At 43.0% G+C, this 20,654-nt stretch overlaps 1 protein-coding gene and 1 pseudogene across 1 annotated transcript in view; both read left to right on the top strand.

The window, feature by feature from the left end:
* Positions 1 to 20,654, top strand: part of LOC139276752 (receptor-type tyrosine-protein phosphatase gamma-like) — an 824,375-nt gene that overhangs the window by 61,977 nt on the left and 741,744 nt on the right. The window contains exon 2 of the mRNA XM_070894762.1: positions 20,458 to 20,562. Within this exon, the coding sequence (XP_070750863.1) occupies positions 20,458 to 20,562 (105 nt within the window). The remainder of the gene's footprint in view (positions 1 to 20,457; positions 20,563 to 20,654) is intronic.
* On the top strand, positions 12,020 to 12,254 carry LOC139277829 (U2 spliceosomal RNA; annotated as a pseudogene).

Raw genomic sequence — 20,654 nt, 5'->3', positions numbered from 1 at the left:
CACAGCTCTCTAGCGAATTCCACAGATTCATAACCCTCAGAAGAAATTTCACTTCATCTCAGTTCTAAATGGGTGGCCCCTTATTCTAAGATCATGCCCTCTAGTTCTAGTCTCCCCCACCAGTGGAAACATCCTCTCTGCATCCACCTTGTCAAGCCCCCTCATAATCTTATACGTTTCGATAAGATCACCTCTTATTCTTCTGAATTCCAATGAGTAGAGGCCCAACCTACTCAACCTTTCCTCATAAGTCAACCCTCTCATCCCCAGAATCAACCGAGTGAACCCTCTCTGAACTGAATCCAAAGCAAGTATATCCTTTCGTAAATATGGAAACCAAAACTGCACGCAGTATTCCAGGTGTGGCCTCACCAATACCCTGTATAGCTGTAGCAAGACTTCCCTGCTTTTATGCTCCATCCCCTTTGCAATAAAGGCCAAGATTCCATTGGCCTTCCTGATCACTTGCTGTACCTGCTTACTATCCCTCTGTGTTTCATGCACAATGATTTGTGTTGTGTTAATGGAACAAATAATGGAAATGATTCTTGTTTACTTCAAAAGTTATGTTAATAATGGAACTAAAATGTAAATGATTCCGTTATAATTTAAAATATTTTTTTCAAAATTTTAACAAAAATTTGTTAGTACTTAACTTTAATAAACATATTCTTGTATTAAACTTTAAAGTTTTCACTTAAGATCACTTACAAATGCTAAGATCACTTATTAACTTTTAAACTTGTAAATTTACATAATTTACAAAAAGCTTTTAATTTGAGAACATTTACAACAGTAACAACAGCAGCAGCAAAGAAAGGCTGCACTCATCTTGCCTCCACCTTATTCTAAGACCACCCACTGCACTTGGTCTTGTTGACTCTACCTCTGCCCGCAGGCGGTGGCGCAGGGTTTCTTGGGTTTGTACCAAGCTTATTCTTTCAAACATCTCTGGTAATGCGCACTTCTTGATGGGGGCTGTGGGCAGGCACTAATCGAGAAGGCCCGGCTTGGGCCTCTTCAGAGGCTGGTCTGGGGATTGGAGTGGGTGTGGCAGTTGATTCTGTCAATGGCTGTGGGGTCTGGGCGTGTTCCCTTATTGCAGCAGCTAACTCCAAAATTCTCTCCCTCATGTTCACCAACAGTGCATCAGCAACCTGCAACATTCCCTCCCTCATGTTCACTGAGAGGGTTTGAACTATCTACAACATTCCCTCCCTCATGTTCAGTGATATGGATTCAGCTGACCGAGATATTCCCTCGCTCAAGTTCCCATTTCTTGTTAGTGTTGTTACTTCTCCCGACAGTTCCGATACCTCATCACCCACCCCACTGATGGTGTCCAGGAGTGATCGCGTAAGGTCAATGCTCTCCACACTCATTGCCATCATCTGAACCACATCTGTTAGATCCTGCACCTGCCGGAAAGCGTATTCGAGGTCTCCTTCCCCTCCTCGCCCAGGGTGTGGCTCGCATCCCACTGGGACCCGCAGCCTTGGCCGGTGGGGCCCTGGGTGTGCCTTGCTGCATCCCACTGGGACCCACAGCCTCGGAAGGTGGGAAACCATGGAATGTCCCACCAACACACAAACCACGACTCGGGGAAGGGGCTAGCACCTCAATGGGCCGCACCTGCACCTCTTCTGAAGTGAGTATAGGGCATCATCCATCCCCTCACCCCCATGCTCTTGGTCTGGAAGGTGGAATTGGAAGATGTTCTCCTCTGCAGGCTAGTCCTCGTCTGAATCTTCTAATGCATCGTCAGGGTTGGCCTCAAGTTGGACAAACGGTTAGCAGCAGGGTGGGTAGCATGAGTAGGCTCACACAGCCTGCTGCTAACCGTTTGAAGGACCATGATGAATGATAGCATATTGCATCAACCGAAGCGTAGCTGACTGAGACATCTCCAGGAACCGAAGCACGGCTAGCCTGCGCAGTACTTAACATTTAGCAAAGCCAGACTGTGGAATTTGGAGGATTTGCTCTCTCCCTCGAGTGTGGGCCCAACTTGTGCAGTGGTGGTTGCTTTTCTCCAGGCAGGACCCATCAAAGCAGCGACCCTCTCTGCCAAAGGTGCAGATTTGCCAGGCCCCCTCCTGTTCAAGTTCTTTCCCTTTCGTTATGTGCCACTTTTGCAAAGATGAAAATGTAACTTTTTAAGAGGTTGTCTTTCTGCTGGGTGGTACATATACAGCTGGTCACATTTACAATTGCAATTCCATTGAAAAAGGAAAATATTACTTGAACTAACTACTTGACCAAGATCCTGCCACTTCTTTTTGCACTGGCCTCCAGACCTCAGGGTGGTCACCATTGCACAGTAATCTTCTGCAAGTTGGTTGCAGCATTTCATTTTTGTCTTTGTATGGAACTTTTATGTGACCTCTGCTGGTGTCCAGCTCCTGCCATCTGACCTCAATCACAGTAACGAGTGCCTCCAGTTCATCCTGTAAGAAAATCTTGGTTCTTGCGCCGCGTTGCATCTTGTATTGCAGTTCCAATTTTTCCAATGAGAATTAAAGTTCTTACACACAACTGGTTCTTTAAAAATGGCCGATTGCAGACCAGGAGCTGTACTGCGCATGCGCGCCCACAGGAATCACGTCAAAAATGTATTTTTTTTTCACGCATGCACAGAAGGGGTGGTATCGTTTTTTCAGCGCAGACATTAGGCTCCACCCCCCGAGGCTACAGGACAAGCTGCGCGGCACCAATTTTGAAAAATATAACGGGGAAACTTAGCACAATTTTTTGGAGTAGTTCTGGCTTAGAAAAACGGGTGTAACTCTGGTAATTGGCAAAAAACGACTTCGGGCAAAATTGAGCCCAGAATTTGCTGTGGGAACTTTACAAAGTAAATACCTTTAGCATTAAAAAAAAATGCATGTTACTTTTCAATTTGTTGCATGTTATTATAACTCTTAACTAGAAGGGAATATTTACAGTTTAAATTGCTAACTATTTGTGAAATAAAAATCCATATATATCAACAATGTATGGCAGTCAGCATTTTGGATCCAGTTTCCGCTCGTCTATAAATGGCATTAAAAATCAGCATGATTGTAGCTTCCCACATTTTTTTATAACCCAAGAGCTACTGTCTTGCATTGCTCGTGCACTTGGTTAGTGAGATTATTGTCCAATGGTAGAGAAGTTTATTATGTCCTGGGCACAAGGGAAGCCTGCCATTGCTGCAAATCCCAGGGGTTTCTCCTTCTGGCTGTTTGGAAGGAATAGAGGAACAGGAGTAGACCATTCAGCCCCTCAAGCCTGTTCCATCATTCAGTTAGATCATGGCTGATCTGTATCCTAACTCTCCCATTTACCCACCTTGAATCCATCGCCGTTGATATACTTGCCTTAAAAAAAAAATCCATCTCTGTCTTGAAATTTTCAGTTGGCTAAGCCTCAGCAGCTTTTTGGGTGAGAGTGTTTGAAATTTCCACTATCCTTTGAAGAAGTGTTTCCTGACATCACCCCTGAAAAGCCTAGCTCTCATTTTAAGGTTATGCCCCATTGGTTTGGACTTCTCCATCAGAGGAAATAGTTGCTATCTACGTTATTAAATCCTTTGATCATCTTAAACACCTCGCTATGAGCACCCCTTAACCTTCTGTACTCCTAAAGACTACAAGCATAGTCTATGCAACCTGCCCTCTTAATTTAGCCCTTTTTAGCCTTGCTTTAAAAAAAAAAATTCATTCATGGGATTGGGCGGGATTTATTCGCATCTCTAATTGCCCTTAAAAAGGTAGTAGTGAGTCGCCTGCAGTCTGTGTGGTGAAGGTGCTCCCACAGTGCTGTTAGCTAGGGAGTTCCAGGATTTTGACCCAGCGATTATGAAGGAATGTGATGTATTTCCAAGTCAGGATAGTGTGTGACTTGGAGGGGAACTTGGAGGTGGTGGTGTTCCCATGCGCCTGCTGCCCTTGTCTTTCTTGTTGGTAGAGTTTGTGGGTTTATGAGGTGCTGTCAAAATCATTGTTCGCACCAATAGGAAAATAATGTACTGGTTTGCTTTAGCAAGGCAGGCTTTGGTGGCCTTCTTGATGCAACTGTGTACTGCAGGCTGGGAGATGCAAATGATGTCCCTTGTAGCAGCCTGGGGCAGTACAATTGAGGGTGGTGGTGACTTTCACAGCACTGGCAAAGCATGGACACCCTTGTCTAGCAGTTGGTAGCAAATTGGTAGCCCATTTTACATCTCTCTCCATTTTTATTTCCATTGACTACACCTGTTTCTAGCAGGTTTGTTTGCCACCTGAGTCAGCTCCTGAGTTAAACTGGTGGTCAATGGATTTCCCGTGGTAAATCAATTTTCACTTGCAACCGCTTACCTGCCCTGTTCCCATTGGGCTGGTTAATGAAAACAAGATGCAGTCCTCAGAGCTCATTCTGTGCATTAAATAGCACACTTGTGAATTTGAGCACAAATTAGTTTCTCTGAAAGAAAAGCATAGTAGACAAGTAATATAATTGAGAAAATTACTTAAAATGGTATTAAATTTTCAGCCACTGAAAAACTCAAAACCATAAGTTTGTGATCTGTAATTTTTCATTATGTAGTCACAAATTAACCACCATTATGAGACATTTTAATAGCAGTTTATGGTACGTTTTGGAATGACTTGGTTAGTATTTGCTGCAAATATTGTCAGGTAACATTGTAATTAATTTGTACAGCTGAAAGATACCGAAGTTATTATCTTGGATCTTTGTTTTGTCATCAGACTTGTACAGTACTGTGAATCAGTTACTGTGGCTCTTTCATTCCTTTTTTAAAGTCTGCAATTTGCCGATAGATTTGCAATGTGGATGAACATTTTGTTTAAAAAACCTTGTTTATATAATTATGTATGTGTGCACTTCATCTGGCCCATGATGTAAAGGCAGTCTCTTCCTTGAATAATCAAACCACAATTTTTTTTGTTTCGAGATAAGAATACTTGTCACGCAGCCATGCATTCTCCTCCACTAAAATAAAGACAGTATTTTTCTTCTTGGAATAAAAATAGAATATTCGTACTACTACTACAGGTTTGTGTTACATTTGGATGACCTATGATGTATATTTTCTCTTTCTGTCTTCCCACATTACATGGATGGCCCTGTTATATCTGGGCTTCCCATTGAGACGTTAAATGTCAAATCCATTTATAGTCCACAATTTTGCCTACTGAGGTGGGCTAAGTGCAGCCAAAGTGGGTGTGGACTGGGACCCCACTCCCAGTTCCATCGCGTTCTGTTGGTGATTTTTCACTTGTTTGGGCTTGTTCCCGGCCAATTAAAAGGAAGTGTCTGATGACGCCATTTGATACGTCATCAGCCGGTTTCCTTAAAGGACCTATGCCCACATTCATTTTGACAGTTGTGCTGTCAGTGTTCTGCAACATTGAGGTGCTGCAACCTCTGACGAACCCTGCACAATGGTGCACGGCTGCACCCTGGACTCTCATCACTCCCTCCATATGATTATGGAGGGAGTCACAGCACACAGGGAGGTTTCCTTCCCCTCCAATAGGTGGAACAGACCTCCCCAGGTGTCCAACAGAGCCTGGTTGCACATTGTACAGGAGGACACAAGCAGGCGTGTTGTCGAGAGGACCTGGCTGCAGTGGCGCAAACCATTCAATGATCTTGGTACATCATGAAATGTTACTGCAAAACCACACTCGACCTCATCCTGCTGTGCCACTCATCACATCTCCATCACTCTGCCTTTCCTACCCTACTCTAGTACATCGTTACTCACACCAACTTAGCTTGCACCTCCGCCCATCCCTCTCTCTAAATTATCACATCCCCATCTCACTAGCCACCCCTCACACTTGCCTTCATCATTGTCCAATCATACCACCTAACACCACACAAGGGTAGGGACTTGGGTCTTTTAGCCAATGTTCAGATACTGGTTTTGTTAATGTGTTGTCAAATATTGAAATCTTTATTTTCAAAACTTTGCCTTTTTGGACAGATTTGTATGCTCCTTTGGAAGTGCCTTAGTGAGTTGTAGTGAATGGTGAGACATAATGGTGCAGCCCACAATGGTAATGAGTGAAAAGAATGGCTTGGGCATTGTGGGGATGTTTTATGGTGTTGGTGTGGGGTGGTACCAACCTGGTGCATCATGTGGCAGCCAGGATGTACAGCTTCAGGAAGTAAATCTGGCCATGGTTAGGCCATCCCTGGCCTCCCGGGCAACAATGTGGTCAGGTGCTGATGCCCTTTTTCCTGTCCAACATCCGGTGATTGCAGAAATGGTTAGTCTTGTTGCTGATCCTGGTGTGCCTGGTGATGTTGGGGTTGATCATGGTGGAATTCTGAGGACCAAGGTGAGATTTTTTTCAAGGGCACCAATGCTGATGGAATAAATGGCAGCTGAAGTTGGGATGAGAGAAGCGATCGGTCATTGGGGTGATAGGTTGTTCCAAGGAGGTGGCCGTGGATATTAGTATACTCCAAACACTTCCAAACTTCCTAAAGTTCAAAAGTGTGCTCCAAATCCTGAAGGCTCCAGCATCTAACATTGGAAAGTGAACAGCTGTGAAATGGTAGCTTTTATACCAGTTTTGCAGCTGTCACCTATTCAAAGCAATGCAGAGTCACTGAAAACCCGACGTACTTACCTGACGTGATCTCCGAGTGACGGGAACCTCGTGCAAAAGTTAGAAAAATCGTTAGTAGCTGGTAAAATGCTCCTTAAATACCTTTAAACGCCCTCTAAATATATAAATTGGCTTACCACCCGCTTATTGCCGGTTCTGCAAAGCGATGGCAGAGCTGGCACTTGGGAAACTTACAAAGAGGTGAGTTCAGAGCGGGATACCGCCCCGCTGTCAATCTTTTAGATTTTGACAATGGACCCACATCCGAACCCACCCTCTGAGCGCTGGCAAAATTCAGCTCATAGTGTCAAAAGGAGGTTGGAATTATTCTGAAATCCAACTTTTTCTGTCACTGTGACACAAATGTCCCAGCAATGAATCTGAACTGATATCAACGGGACTCGCCTTGAAATATGTCTTGTCCTGATATAATGCAGGAACTTGTTTTTGAAATTTGTAATATTCAGAACGGAGCAATTTTCTTTTGTGTTGGGGACCATTAAGCAGTCACTGTCTAATACAATTTGAAATGAACAATTGTTTAAGTTTCAGCCGATGTAAAACATCTGTAATGTTCAATTCTCTAAACTGTTTTTAGAAAATGAAGTGCAAGTCCATTATAAGCGTAGATGTATCAAAGTGTATAGGTTTTTAAATCGTCACGTCTTTTCATGCACATGGGCTTTATACAGTTGTCCAATAGAGTCATTATTTAAATCCAGAGTGTCCAAAGTACATTTGCCTCACAACCCCTGCCAACAAAACCCGAAGAACAAAGTTTCCATTTGGGCTTGTATATTTCTTGCACTTCTCATTTTTATTTCTTCTGAAATATGTACACCGGAGGTTTTGAAAAGTTTGTTTGGAGAGCAAATTTTAAGTACTTCGTTCAGCTCATGCTGATAATGAGATATGTTTGTATTGGCAGCTTGAGATATATGCAACTGAATGGGAACATTCATTTACATTTTGTATGTGGTCCACAGGGCTCCATGGAATGGCCAATGAAGTCAAAAAAATTGCGATTTCCTAGTTCAAATGAAACTTGTAGCTGAACTGTTAACAATCGAAGTTACAAGTAAATTTGAAGCAGTTATTCCATATGGAAATATTTGATTGTGTAGAGTTTTCTTGAGTTTTAGTTTGTTACTGACTATAAAGACTGCATAGCTTACAAATATGCTCTTTTTAACAGCCATTGAAGCTGTCAATCATACAAACACTTCCAAATTGAAGGGAACAATCGGGGAACTTCCTGTTCTTGATTGTTTCAGAATTATACTTTGCTCCAAGCGGTCATGTTGCTGCTCGAGCATGAAAACTATGCACCATTGCAATGATTTCAACATACTGTATTTTATCTTGCGTTGATCTTTATTTTCCTTGGATGGGCTCTAAAATTTCACATCTTTGTTTTTGCACTAACATTTATGGAATGGGTTGACATGTTTAACCAGATCTGGTTGATGGTCAGTGACATGTCATGGTACGGTACATGGTTTATTTTAACTCTAGTTCCAAGTGATTTACACTGTGAATACACAATTAAGACTAACAAAGATATTTATACAGGGTATTTTTGAATCTTTGTTCATAGCTCATCATTTTTTTATATCGTAATTATTCCCCCCCCTTTTACTGCAGGTATTTTGATTGTGTTTCTGCAGCCGACCGCTCATTTGGCCTTGGCCTTGTTCACAGCACCACAAGTTTTTTATGTGTGTATTTTTAACAATTTAAAAAGACCATCCGTTCTTTCATTGTCCTTGACTTGGCTTAGGTTGGGTAGCCAAGCAGTTCGGATATTGCAGGAATGCCTATCGCTTTGAGCATTTTCAACCTAAGCTAAGTCAATATTGTATGCGTGTGTATAAATGCCATGAGTTTTTATTCTACCAAGATCTGCACTAATAACTGGCACGTTGTCTCTGTTGGTCAAAGAGATTTGCCTAAGTATTCTGGCTTTAAAAAATAATATTAAGGCTGCTTGTGCCACTTAAATTCAAAAGTATTTTATAAATTGCCTTACTGGTCACAAGAAAATTATATTCTGATAACGTTTGTCTGAACTTTGTTTTCTAGCTTTAGCCTGTCTCTTATGAACTGCACAGGTGATCAGCACATTCACGTTTAATTCATTCCTCAACACTGTCATGCTAATAATATACTAAAATGATTCCACCTTTGTCATCTTTTGGACAAGGTTGTATCTTTCATCCCCAAAACATACTCGGCATGTGGACCTTTATAGAAATTGGGTATAACAGCATCAGACAACTGCAACATCAAAAACTTGCATTTATTGACTCCCTCCTGGACAGAAAGCTAGTGGAGCTTTGGGAAAGATAGGTGTGTAGGGCTCTGTGCAGGTTAAGATGGAATCTGCATGGTTTTGGATAAGTTGAAACTTGCGGTGAAGATGATCTGTTGAGACCAGATAGCAGGGAATGGGAGAATTGAATCCGTAAAGTGATAAATCACGGACTAGGGTTTTGGCAGCAAAGGTCAGGCTAGAGATTAATAAATATTGCGAAGGTGCAAGAATGTGGTTTTGGCAGTGGAGAATTGCGAGTCAGTGAGAATTGCTGAGCTCAGTGTCAAGCAGAACAGCAAGGTTATATACTTCCTAACTCTGCTTGAGATGGCAGCCGAGAAGAGTGATATAGTGTAAGTCAGAGCCACAAAGGGGTTGCTGGGATCATGCAAGCCTTCTATTGTCCACTCGTTCAGTGATTGGAAATGCATATTGTGCCAACTTCCTTGAATTCAGAGTTATGCAGTTCCCGACAATCTCATATCTCATGGCAGCACTCGATTTTCCCTATTGTGCCTTTTAATGTATCTTTTGAATTCCGCCCCCCCCGCCCCCCCAGATGATCTGGTGGGTTACACTATCAAAGGCGCGAAGGGGTGCTGATCATCCAGTTCAATGAATCCACTGTTATGCCATCAGTGTGAGCTGTCTGCCATTCTGCATACCCTTAAATTATCTGAAACATTTGCAAAACATGTTACTTTTATTATCAGTTGGTGCATTTCATCATTAAGCTATATTTTTCCATTCTAACTCAATTAGCTAAGAAAGACTTATCAGTGACTTGACCAGTGCATGGAGCTCCAATGGAGATTGATCGGCGATTTGTTAAAGGATTTTAAAATACGAAGGGATAGGAACAGAGTGGAATGAAATAAAAAGTTTCCAATTGTTGAAAGACCTAGAACAAGGGGACATAGACACAAGACTAAATGTGAGATGTAGGAAAGAAAGCAGGAAAACATTTTTTTACATTGGGTTGTGAGACTGGAACTTAATCAAGGAGGCTTTGAAGGTGTCTTTGAAATGCTTCCTCTGCCCAACTGGGGCTCGCTTGCTGTGTAGAAGTTCCGAGTCGAGCGCTTGCTTTGGGAGTCTCGTGTCGGGCATGCGGACGATGATCCATTTACTCCAATGTCAGTTGCGCAAATTCCAACTCTCTCCATACCTTTCTTGCATCGAGTACCTATTATGTTTAGCTTCCATCAACATGAATGTACTGCATCATGGATATTTTTGTATTGTTTTAAACAAAATCTGACTACCAATTCAGATAAGGTTTGGTGTTTTGGGTACCATAGACTTTTACACTTTATTTGACAGGAGGCATTCAATTTTAAAAATCCTTGCGCAGAAATGTGGTTGAAGTTGGAAGGTGTCAAACAAAGAATACAAATTCCTTTTTATGTTCAATACTGAGTGTCATTTAGATAGGGTAAGGTTCTGTCGGTGGCCATGTGAGCTTTTGCAGTGAGTGTCAGTAGATTATTCAACAATGGAAGATATCATATCCAAGCCTATCTGAACTTAACCACACATGCACTTTGCAGCTGTCATCGGTGGGTAAAGGAAAAGGATTTCTTGCCTGATTTATTTCACGCACTTCTACCCCCAACGGTTCCTGAAACTAAATGTAGAATGAAGGCAGAGTTGGTTAAAGTAGACTGGGAAAATAGATTAAAGTGTGGGACGGTTGATGAGCAGTGGCAGACATTTAAGGAGATAATTCATAACTCTCAATAAAAATACATTCCAGTGAGAAGGAAAGACTAAGGGAAGGAATAATCATTCGCGGCTAACTAAGGAAATAAGAGATGTATCAAATTGAAAATAAGGGCATACAATGCGGCCAAGACTAGTGGGAGGCCAGAGGATTAGGAAACTTTTAAAACCCAGCAAAGAACAACAAAAAAAATGAGAGGGAAGATAGATTATGAAAGTAAACAGCACAAAATATAAAAACCGATAGTAAGAATTTCAAAGGTACATAAAAAGGAAAAGTGTGGCTAAAGTAAATGTTGGTCCCTGAGAGGATGAGACTGGGGAATTAATAATGGGGGATAGGGAAATGGCAGAGACTTTAAACAAATATTTTGTATCGGTCTTCATGGTAGAAGACACTAAAAATATCCCATAGTGGATAATCAAGGGTCTATCACTAAAGAGGTAGTACTCGGTAAAATAATGGACTAAAGCGAACAAGTCCCCTCGACCTGATGGCTTGCATCCAGGGGTCCTAAAAGAAGAGATAGTAGATGCATTGGTTGTAATCTACCAAAATTCCCTGGATTCTGGGGAGGTCCCAGTGGAGTGGAAAACCGCAAATGTAATGCCCCTATTTAAAAAAGGAGGCAGACAGAAAGCAGGAAATTATAGACAGGTTCGCCTAACATCTGTTGTTGGGAACATAAGAACATAAGAATTAGGAACAGAAGTAGGCCATCTAGCCCCTCGAGCCTGCTCCGCCACTCAACAAGATCATGGCTGATCTGGCCGTGGACTCAGCTCCACTTACCCGCCTGCTCCCCATAACCCTTAATTCCCTTATTGGTTAAAAATCTATCAATCTGTGATTTGAATACATTCAATGAGCTAGCCTCAACTGCTTCCCTGGGCAGAGAATTCCACAGATTCACAACCCTCTTGGAGAAGAAATTCCTTCTCAACTCGGTTTTAAATTGGCTCCCCCGTATTTTGAGGCTATGCCCCCTAGTTCTAGTCTCCCCGACCAATGGAAACAACCTCTCTGCCTCTATCTTGTCTATCCTTTTCATTATTTTAAATGTTTCTATAAGATCACCCCTTATCATTCTGAACTCCGAGTAAAGACCCAGTCTACTCAATCTATCATCATAAGGTAACCCCCTCATCTCCAGAATCAGCCTAGTGAATCGTCTCTGTACCCCCTCCAAAGCTAGTATATCCTTTCTTAAGTAAGGTGACAAAAACTGCACGCAGTACTCCAGGTGCGGCCTCATCAATACCCTGTACAGTTGCAGCAGGACCTCCCTGCTTTTGTACTCCATCCCTTTCGCAATGAAGGCCAACATTCCATTCGCCTTCCTGATTACCTGCTGCACCTGCAAACTAACTTTTTGGGATTTCTCGGCCTTTTGGCTAAGATCATGCGTAACTGACCTGACAGGGGAGTAACCATGACCCCAAAGTGGTTCTCCCTGGATCAGGAAGGTGGTTCTCCTATGCTTTTTGGAAATAGGAGGTGGGTGGGGTGGTTTGACCCATCCACCTCCACGGAGGTGTGTGGGGGGCCTGACCCATCCACCTCCATGGCACGAACCTGGTATTGCAGTACTTCGAGGAACGGTGCAGTGGCTCTAGGCCTTTTGGCTAAGAGCATTGGCGCAGAGTGATCCTTGATGTGTGCAAGGTGACCTCTGGCGTTTGTGATCTGACAAAGAATTGGAAAGATTGGCTACGAAAAAAAAAAAAAATTAATGCACAAGGACCCCCAGGTCCCTCTGCACCGCAGCATGTTGTAATTTCTCCCCATTCAAATAATATTCCCTTTTACTGTTTTTTTTTCCCCAAGGTGGATGACGTCACATTTTCCAACATTGTATTCCATCTACCAAACCTTAGCCCATTCGCTTAACCTATCTAAATCTCTTTGCAGCCTCTCTGTGTCCTCTACACAACCCGCTTTCCCACTAATCTTTGTGTCATCTACAAATTTTATTATACTACACTCTGTCCCCTCTTCCAGGCCATCTATGCATATGGGAAAATGCTAGAGTCCATTATTTAGGAAGCAATATCAGGACATTTGGAAAAGCATAATTGAATCAAGCAGAGTCAGCATGGTTTAATGAAAGGGAAGTCATGTTTGACAAATTTGCTGGAGTTCTTTGAGAATGTAACGAGCAGGGTGGATAAGGGGGAACCAGTGAATGTGGTGTATTTGGATTTCCAGATGGCGTTCGATAAGGTGCCACATAAAAGGTTACTGCACAAGATAAAAGTTCCCAGGGTTGGGGGTAATATATTAGCATGAATATCATCATCATCATAGGCAATCCCTCGAAATCGAGGAAGACTTGCTTCCATTCTAAAAGTGAGTTCTGATGTGACTGTACAGTCCAATATGGGAATTACAATTTCTGTCACAGGTGGGACACAATGGTTGAAGGAAAGGGGTGTCTGGTTTGCCGCACGCTCCTTCTGCTGTCTGCGCTTGATTTCTGCATGTTCTTGGCAACGAGACTCGTGGTGTTTAATGCCTTCCCGGATGCTCTTCCTCCACTTAGGCCAGGGATTCCCAGGTGCCGGTGGGGATGTTGCAATTTATCAAGAAGGCTTTGAGGGTGTCCTTGAAATGTTTCCTCTGCCCACCTGGGGCTCCCTTGCAATGTAGGTGTTCCAAGTAGAATGCTTGCTTTGGGAGTCTTGTGACGGGCATGCGGATGATGTGGCCCGCCCAATAGAGCTGGTCGAGTGTGGTCAGCGCTTCGATGCTGGTGATGTTGGCCTGAGCGAGAACACTGACGGTGCGTCTAACCTCCCAGGGGATTTGCAGGACCTTGCAGAGGCAGCGCTGGTGGTAGTTTTTCGGCGCTTTGAGGTTCTACTGTATATAGTCCACGTCTTTGAGCCATATAGGAGGGCGGGTATCACAACGGCTGTCGACCATAAGCTTGGTGCCAGATTTGAGGCCCTGGTCTTCAAACACACCCTTCCTCAGGCAACCGAAGGCTGCGCTGGCACACTGGAGGCAGTGTCGAACCTCCTCATCAATGTCAGTCCCTTCTGATAGTAGGCTCACGAGATCTGGAAAATGGTCCACGTTGTCCAAGGCCACGCCGTAAATTTTGGTGACCGGGGCGGGCAGTGCTGTGTGGCGGAGTCAGGTTGGTGGAGGACCTTTGTCTTACAGATGTTTAGTGTAAGGCCCATGCTTTCGTACATCTCAGTGAAGATGTTGACGATAGCTTGGAGCTTGGCCTCCGAATGTGCGCAGACGCAAGCGTCGTCTGCGTACTGTAGTTCGATGACAGAGGATGGGACGCCCTTGGATCTAGCCTGGAGGCGACGAAGGTTGAACAAGTTCCCATTGTTTCTGTAGTTTAGTTCCACTCCAGTGGGGAGCTTGTTGAGAGTGCGATGGAATATTGCAGCAAGGAAGATCGAGAAGAGCGTTGGTGCGATGACACACCCTTGCTTGACACCAGTCCGAACGTGGATTGAGTCTGTGGTGAATCCATTGGTCAGGATTACGGCTTGCATGTCGTCGTGGAGCAGGTGGAGGATGGTGACAAACATTTGGGGACAGCCGAAACGGAGGAGGACGCTCCATCGTCCCTCACGGTTGACAGTGTCAAAGGCATTTGTGAGGTCAAAGAAGGCCATGTACAAGGGTTGGTACTGTTCTCTGCATTTCTCTTGTCATTGCCGCGTGGTGAAGATCATGTCTGTTGTACTCTTAGTGGATGGAATCCGCATTGTGACTCTGGGTGGAGCTCTTCAGCCACAGGGAGAAGACAATTGAGGAGGATTCTTGTGATGACTTTCCCAGTGGCCGACAGCAGGGAGATTCCTCTGTAGTTGCCTTAGTCGGACTTGTCCCCTTTTTTGAAGATGGTCACGATTACGGCATATCTCCGATCTCTTGGCATGCTCTCCTCCTTCCAGATAAGAGAGATGAGGTCATGCATTTGTGCCAATAGTGTTTCTCCGCCATACTTTAGTGCCTCAGCGGGGATTCCATCTGCTCCTGATGCCTTGTTGTTCTTGAGCTGACGGTTGGCCTTTTCTACCTTGTGTAGGGCTGGGGTTTTGCTGAGATGGTGGCGGGTAGCATGCTGCGCGATGGAATCGATGGATAGTGGATTGACTAACCTACCAACCGAAAAAGGACCCATTTATCCCAACTCTGTTTTCTGTTAAACAGTGACTAGTTGGGTGCTGCAGAGATCTGTGCTGGGGCCGCAACTATTTACAATCTAACTGCCTTGGATGAAGGGACAAAGTGTAATGTAGCCAAGTTTGCTGATGATACAAAGATGGGTGGGAAAGCAAATTCTGAGGAAGACACAAAAAATTGCTAAGGGATATAGTCAGGTTAAGTGAGTGGGCAAAAATTTGGCAGATGGCGTACAATGTGTGAAAAAGTGAGATTATCCACTTTGGCAGCAAAAATAGAAAAGCAAATTCTAATTGAAATGGAGAAAAATTGCAAAGTGCTGCAGTACAGAGGGACCTGAGGGTCTTTGTGCATGAAATACAAAAAGCTAGTATGCAGGTACAGCAAGTAATCAGGAAGGCTAATGGAATGTTGGCCTTTATTGCAAGGGGGATACGGTATAAAAGCAGAGAAGTCCTGCTACAATTGTCTAAGGTATTGGTGAGGCCACACCTGGAGTACTGCGTACAGTTTTGGTCTCCGTATTTAAGGAAGGATATACTTACATTGGAGGCTGTTCAGAGAAAGGTTCACTAGGTTGATTCTGGAGATGAGGGGATTGACTTATGAAGATAGGTTGGGCCTATACTCATTGGAGTTCAGAAGAATGAGAAGTGATCTGATCGAAACATACAAGATAATGAGGGGGCTCTGCAAGGTGGATGCAGAGAGGATATTTCCACTCAGGGGAAATTGGGGGGCAGAGTCTCAGAATAAGAGGCCACCCATTTAAAACTGAGATGAGGAGTAATTTCTTAGGGTTGTAAATCTGTGGAATTCTCTGCCCTAGAGAGCTATGGAGGCTGGGTTATTGAATATATTTAAGGTGGGGATAGACAGACTTTTGAGCGAGAAGGGAATAAAGGGTTATGGGGAGCAGGCAGGGAAGTGGGGCTGAGACAATGATCAGATCAGCCATGATTTTATTAAATGGCGGAGCCTACTCCTGCTCCTATTTCCTATGTTCTTATGCACCACTGCCCTGCTTTCTTCCTCTACCCCCCTCATTTGAGATGAGATACCAGACAGAAATTGAATCTGGGGCCCTCCCGTGCCAAACCAGACAGTGTGCTTACCCAATAAGCCATCAAGAACCAACTAGATATTTAACAAGAACAGAATATTCTGGAAACATTCAACAGGTCCATTAGCATCAATTTTCTTCTCCGTTTGCTTTAAGACCTATTCTTTTTTACCTGCTTATCGTGTAACAATTTCAGGATGATTCTGTCTCTCATGTCTTTAATTTTTTTAATGTTTCTTTCATCATCTCACATTAGTATCACTTAAACCATCTAATAATCTCATGGTCATTTAGGCAAATTAAAGGTCATTCTACTTCCTCTGTGCTTGTGTGTTTCCCCTTTCCCTCCCCTTTCCTTTGTTCGATTCCTATTTAAATGCTGTTCATTTTTCATTTTTTCCCCCTGGTTCTGTTCAGTTTCCTCCAGAGTGTTTCCATCATTTTCTGTTTCTCTTTCTGATTTCCAGCATTTGCAGTTTTTTGCCTTTTTTATTTCGCCAGCATTTGAAGTCTAGTTTCCGCAGGTCCCAAGGTGCCCATATAAGTAAGACATCTTTTGCAAGAAAATGTTATGTTAAACTGTTCCTCAACAGAGGCATCATTTTTCTTTTAGTAGTTTTATGCGAGTAGGCCAAAACCTTATTATCCAGTGCTTTTACTGAACGAGATTTGGGAAGCACAAACTTGGCTAAGGGGACAGGAATTGGCAATGGCAACAAAGTCATTGAACTTGACCTGTGCTCTCAAACCTTTGCTCACAGACTTTACTCTGATTTTGCTTTAAGCTCTGAATTTGTATGGTCATTTGATGGATTTTTGGCAGCCATTCATGCTTACCTTAGTTCTCAGCAATGCATTATATTGATGTTTAAGAGGCTTTGTATTTCTTAGTGGACTTAATAATTACGGTATCAACAGAAAACATATAAAAAAAAAGCCAACACTTTTTTCAATAGTTCCTGTTTTGGCACCTGATCAAGCAATCTATGGCCCTTGCATGATATGCACATGTACCACTCTCTAATTTCAAGGTAAGCAGTCATTTATCAGTGGTACTGTTGGGTCCTGTAGGTGCATCAACAGGAAGGGGGATGAGAACATTTGGGGTTGTGCCTCTTCATTTTAAGTATGGATCACTTCTGAGCATGGTGGCCCCTCTGGCAAGAATGGACAGGATCATTAAGGAATGGCTTGTGCTGCTAATTTGGTTTCTTATATTCTTATGGAGAAGTATCTTGAATCTATCTCATCACATTGCTCCTCTCTTCCCACCCATCTCCCTTGCTAATACGATGTTCTTACTATAATCAGGTTTGGAGTGGCGTATCTCAGGGGAGATAGGAAAAAAAACTAGAGGGCAAGGATAGCGAAGGGAAAGGGTACGAAAAAAAAACCCTGCATTTATATAGTACCTTTCATGATTTCAGAATGTCCCAAAGCACTTTACAGCCTATGGAAGTGTAGTCACTATGGAAATGTAGGAAATGCAGCAAGACCAGATCTGTTTTTCGTGATGTTGGTTGAGCAATAAGTATTGGACACCCCTGCTCTAATTCAAAATAGTGTTGGTTTAACGTCTCATCTGAAAGACGACACCTTCAACTGTGTAGCACTCCCTCAGTGCTGCACCAGAGTGTCAGGCTAGATTTTATGCTCTGGAGCGGGACTTGAATCCACAACCTTCTGACTCAGTGACAAGAGTGCTACCACTTAGCCACAGCTGTCACCGAGGAATATATGACATGCTTGGAAAGCATTAATGTCGTGGAAATGGAGACATTAATTAGAAATGGGGGACATGGTGATGTTGCCTTGACAAAAAATTGCCTTCAGCCAGAGCACGTCTGTGAACTAGAAATTTTCAGCCATAGAATTTTCAGGAGGTTGCAGGAGAGCATAGGTTAATGTAGTGGGCTGATAGGTGGCAGATGACTACATAAAGATGTGAAAGAGTGCATTTTGGGGTATAAAAAGCAAAAAGTACTCCTTCATTAAGACTGGAGGAACCGAGAGATCTGAGGAGGTGAAGACACCAGTCTTTAAAGGTGGGAGTGCAGGTAGAAAAGGCACATGGGATTTTGCGGTTTATAAGTAAAGGCATTGAATACAGAAGCAAGGAAGCGATGATGAATTTGTATCAGACATTGGTTTGGCATGCGGTTTTGCCATTCCATTTTAGGAGGGATACCAAAGAATGGAAAGACATTCAATAGAATGTTTCCAGGATTGAGAGGTTATAATTGTTAAGAAGGACGTTGACAAGTTGGACATTTGTTTGCTAGAACAATTGAGATTTTCATAATTGCTAAGCTTTTTGTGAGGATAACGAGTGCAATATTATTTATAGTGGTTGGTGAATCAGGGGCATAAACTCAGCATTATCGCTAAAAGAATTGAGCTGAAATTAAATTTTTTTTTTCAGTGATTAGAACATTGATTGCTTTATCACAAGTGGCTACAGAGGTGGAGACAGCATAATTTAAAAGGGAAAACAAAAGCATGTCGATGCTGTAAATCTGAAATAAAAGCAGAAAATGCTGGAAATACTCCCAACAGGTCAGGCAGCATATGTGGAGAGAGAAACAGAGTTAACGTTTCAGGTCGCTAACCTTTTTATCCTGAAACATTAACTTTGTCTCTCTTGCTATCTCCACAGATGCTGCCTGACCTGAGTGGGTCCAGCATTTTCTGTTTTTATCATTTTGAAAGGGAATTGGACAAGTCTTAGAAAAAGAAAAATACAGACGGATATCATTCAAGTGCAACAACAACAACTTGTATTTATATAGCGCCTTTAACATAGTAAAACATCCCAAGGCGCTTCACAGGTGAATTATGAAATTTGACACCGAGGCCACATAAGTGGAAATTAGCGCAGGTGACCATAAGCTTGGTCAGAGGTAGGTTTTAAGGAGCATCTTGAAGGAGGAAAGAGAGGTCGAGAGGCGGAGAGGTTTAGGCAGGAAGTTCCAGAGCTTGGGGCCTAGACAACAAGGCACGACCATCAATGATTTATAACCTGGGATGCTCAGGAGGGCAGAATTAGAGGAACGCAGACATCTAGGGGGGTGGGGGGGGGGTGCGGGGGCTTGTGGGACTGGAGGAGATTAGAGCTAGGGAGGGGCGAGGCCATGGAGGGATTTGAAACTAGGGATGAGAATTTTGAGATCGAGGCGTTGCTTGACTGGAAGCCAGTGTCGGTCTGCAAGCACAGGAGTGATGGGTGAGCAGAACTTGGTGCGAGTTAGGACATGGGCCGACGAGTTTTGGATCACCTCTAGTTTACGGAGCGTAGAATGTGGGACATCAGCCAAGAGTGCGTTGGAATAGTCTAATCTAGAGGTAACAAAGGCATGGATGAAGGCTTCAGCAGCGCTTGAGCTGAGGCAAGAGTGGAGACAGACGATGTTATGGAGGTGGAAATAGGCCGTCTTAGTTATGCTGCGGATATGTGGTCGGAAGCTCATGTCAGTATCAAATACGACACCAAGGTTGCGAACAATCTGGTTCAGCCTCAGACAGTAGTTGGGGAGAAGGATGGAGTCAGTGGCTAGGGAACGGAGTTTGTGGCGGGGACTGAAAACAATGATTTCGATCTTCCCAATATTCAAATGGAGAAAATTTCTGCTCATCCAGAACTGGATGTTGGACAAGCTGTTTGACAGTTTAGAGAACATGGAGGGGTCAAGAGAAGTGGTACTGAGGTAGAGCTGGGTGTCAGTGAAATGGGATTTGATAGCTCCAGTTGAAGAGCAAGTTTGATGGTCCCAATTCGCTCGAGCGTAGAACTTGGTGTGTTGGAAATGATACCGGAGAACTGTGTCCTATCAATTTAATTTTATGTTTAATTGTCTTATTTGCTGCTGTCTGAAGTGACTAGGTACAGATTGGTAGAAGGTATGTTTTGCCTGTCCTTCAAGCACTTATTTGCAGAGTTGCTGAATTTCCAGAAGGGTTGCCAACTGTGTATTCCTGGAAGATTTATCACATGACCTCCGGCCTCCAACCACCTGCTCAGTCAGTCTTTTCCCATCTCCAACATAACTAATAAATGAAAGTGTTCAAAGAATGGATTTTTTAAATGCCCATATGATTTTTCTCTTGGGTTGCTCTTAACAGGAGTTTAATCTCCAATTCCTGGATTCTCCAGGACAGTCCTGGAGGGATGGCAAAAAAATCTTCTGTTTTCCAATTTGTTTTATTAACTTATTCTAAGTTTACAGAGGTCAGGGTGTTGTTCTTTATCTCCTCACTACTAAATGTTTTCTTTGACCAACCAGGTGATTTTACTACATATTTTAAACTTCTTGGATGCTTTGTGGTATCTCCAGAATTTTAAAAAGATAGTTTTTTTATGGGTGATCCAGTTACCATCCGATTACATAGACATGAGCTAAATTATTGCAGCATCTGTTTGAAGATCAAAACTGCAAACACCCTGAATAATTGAAAATAAATGCAAGGAAAACCTTGCTGTGTAAATACATTCATTATTTCATTAATTGTGAGCGTTAGATTTATTTTGTAAATTTTCCATATAAAATCAATACAACTCCAGTCACAATCGACATTTTGTTTTTCCCCCACTTTTTCTTAGCTTTGACAGAAGATCATGTTGGATCACTGCAGGAGAATGAGCTTGAAAATGTTATTCACATACGAAGACGCAGAGAATCTGGGGATCCATACTGGGCTTATTCAGGTAAGAGCAACTTTGACAATGATAAACAAAGAACTTCTGTGGTGACCAAGATTATGAAAAATTCCTCCCTGTCGGAAAATGCTGTTTTCCAC

The sequence above is a fragment of the Pristiophorus japonicus genome, chromosome 12 (assembly GCF_044704955.1).
Source record: "Pristiophorus japonicus isolate sPriJap1 chromosome 12, sPriJap1.hap1, whole genome shotgun sequence".
NCBI classification, from domain to species: Eukaryota; Metazoa; Chordata; class Chondrichthyes; family Pristiophoridae; genus Pristiophorus; species Pristiophorus japonicus.
The sequence above is the reverse complement of the archived record's forward strand: the minus strand, read 5'-3'. Positions and strand labels throughout refer to the sequence as shown.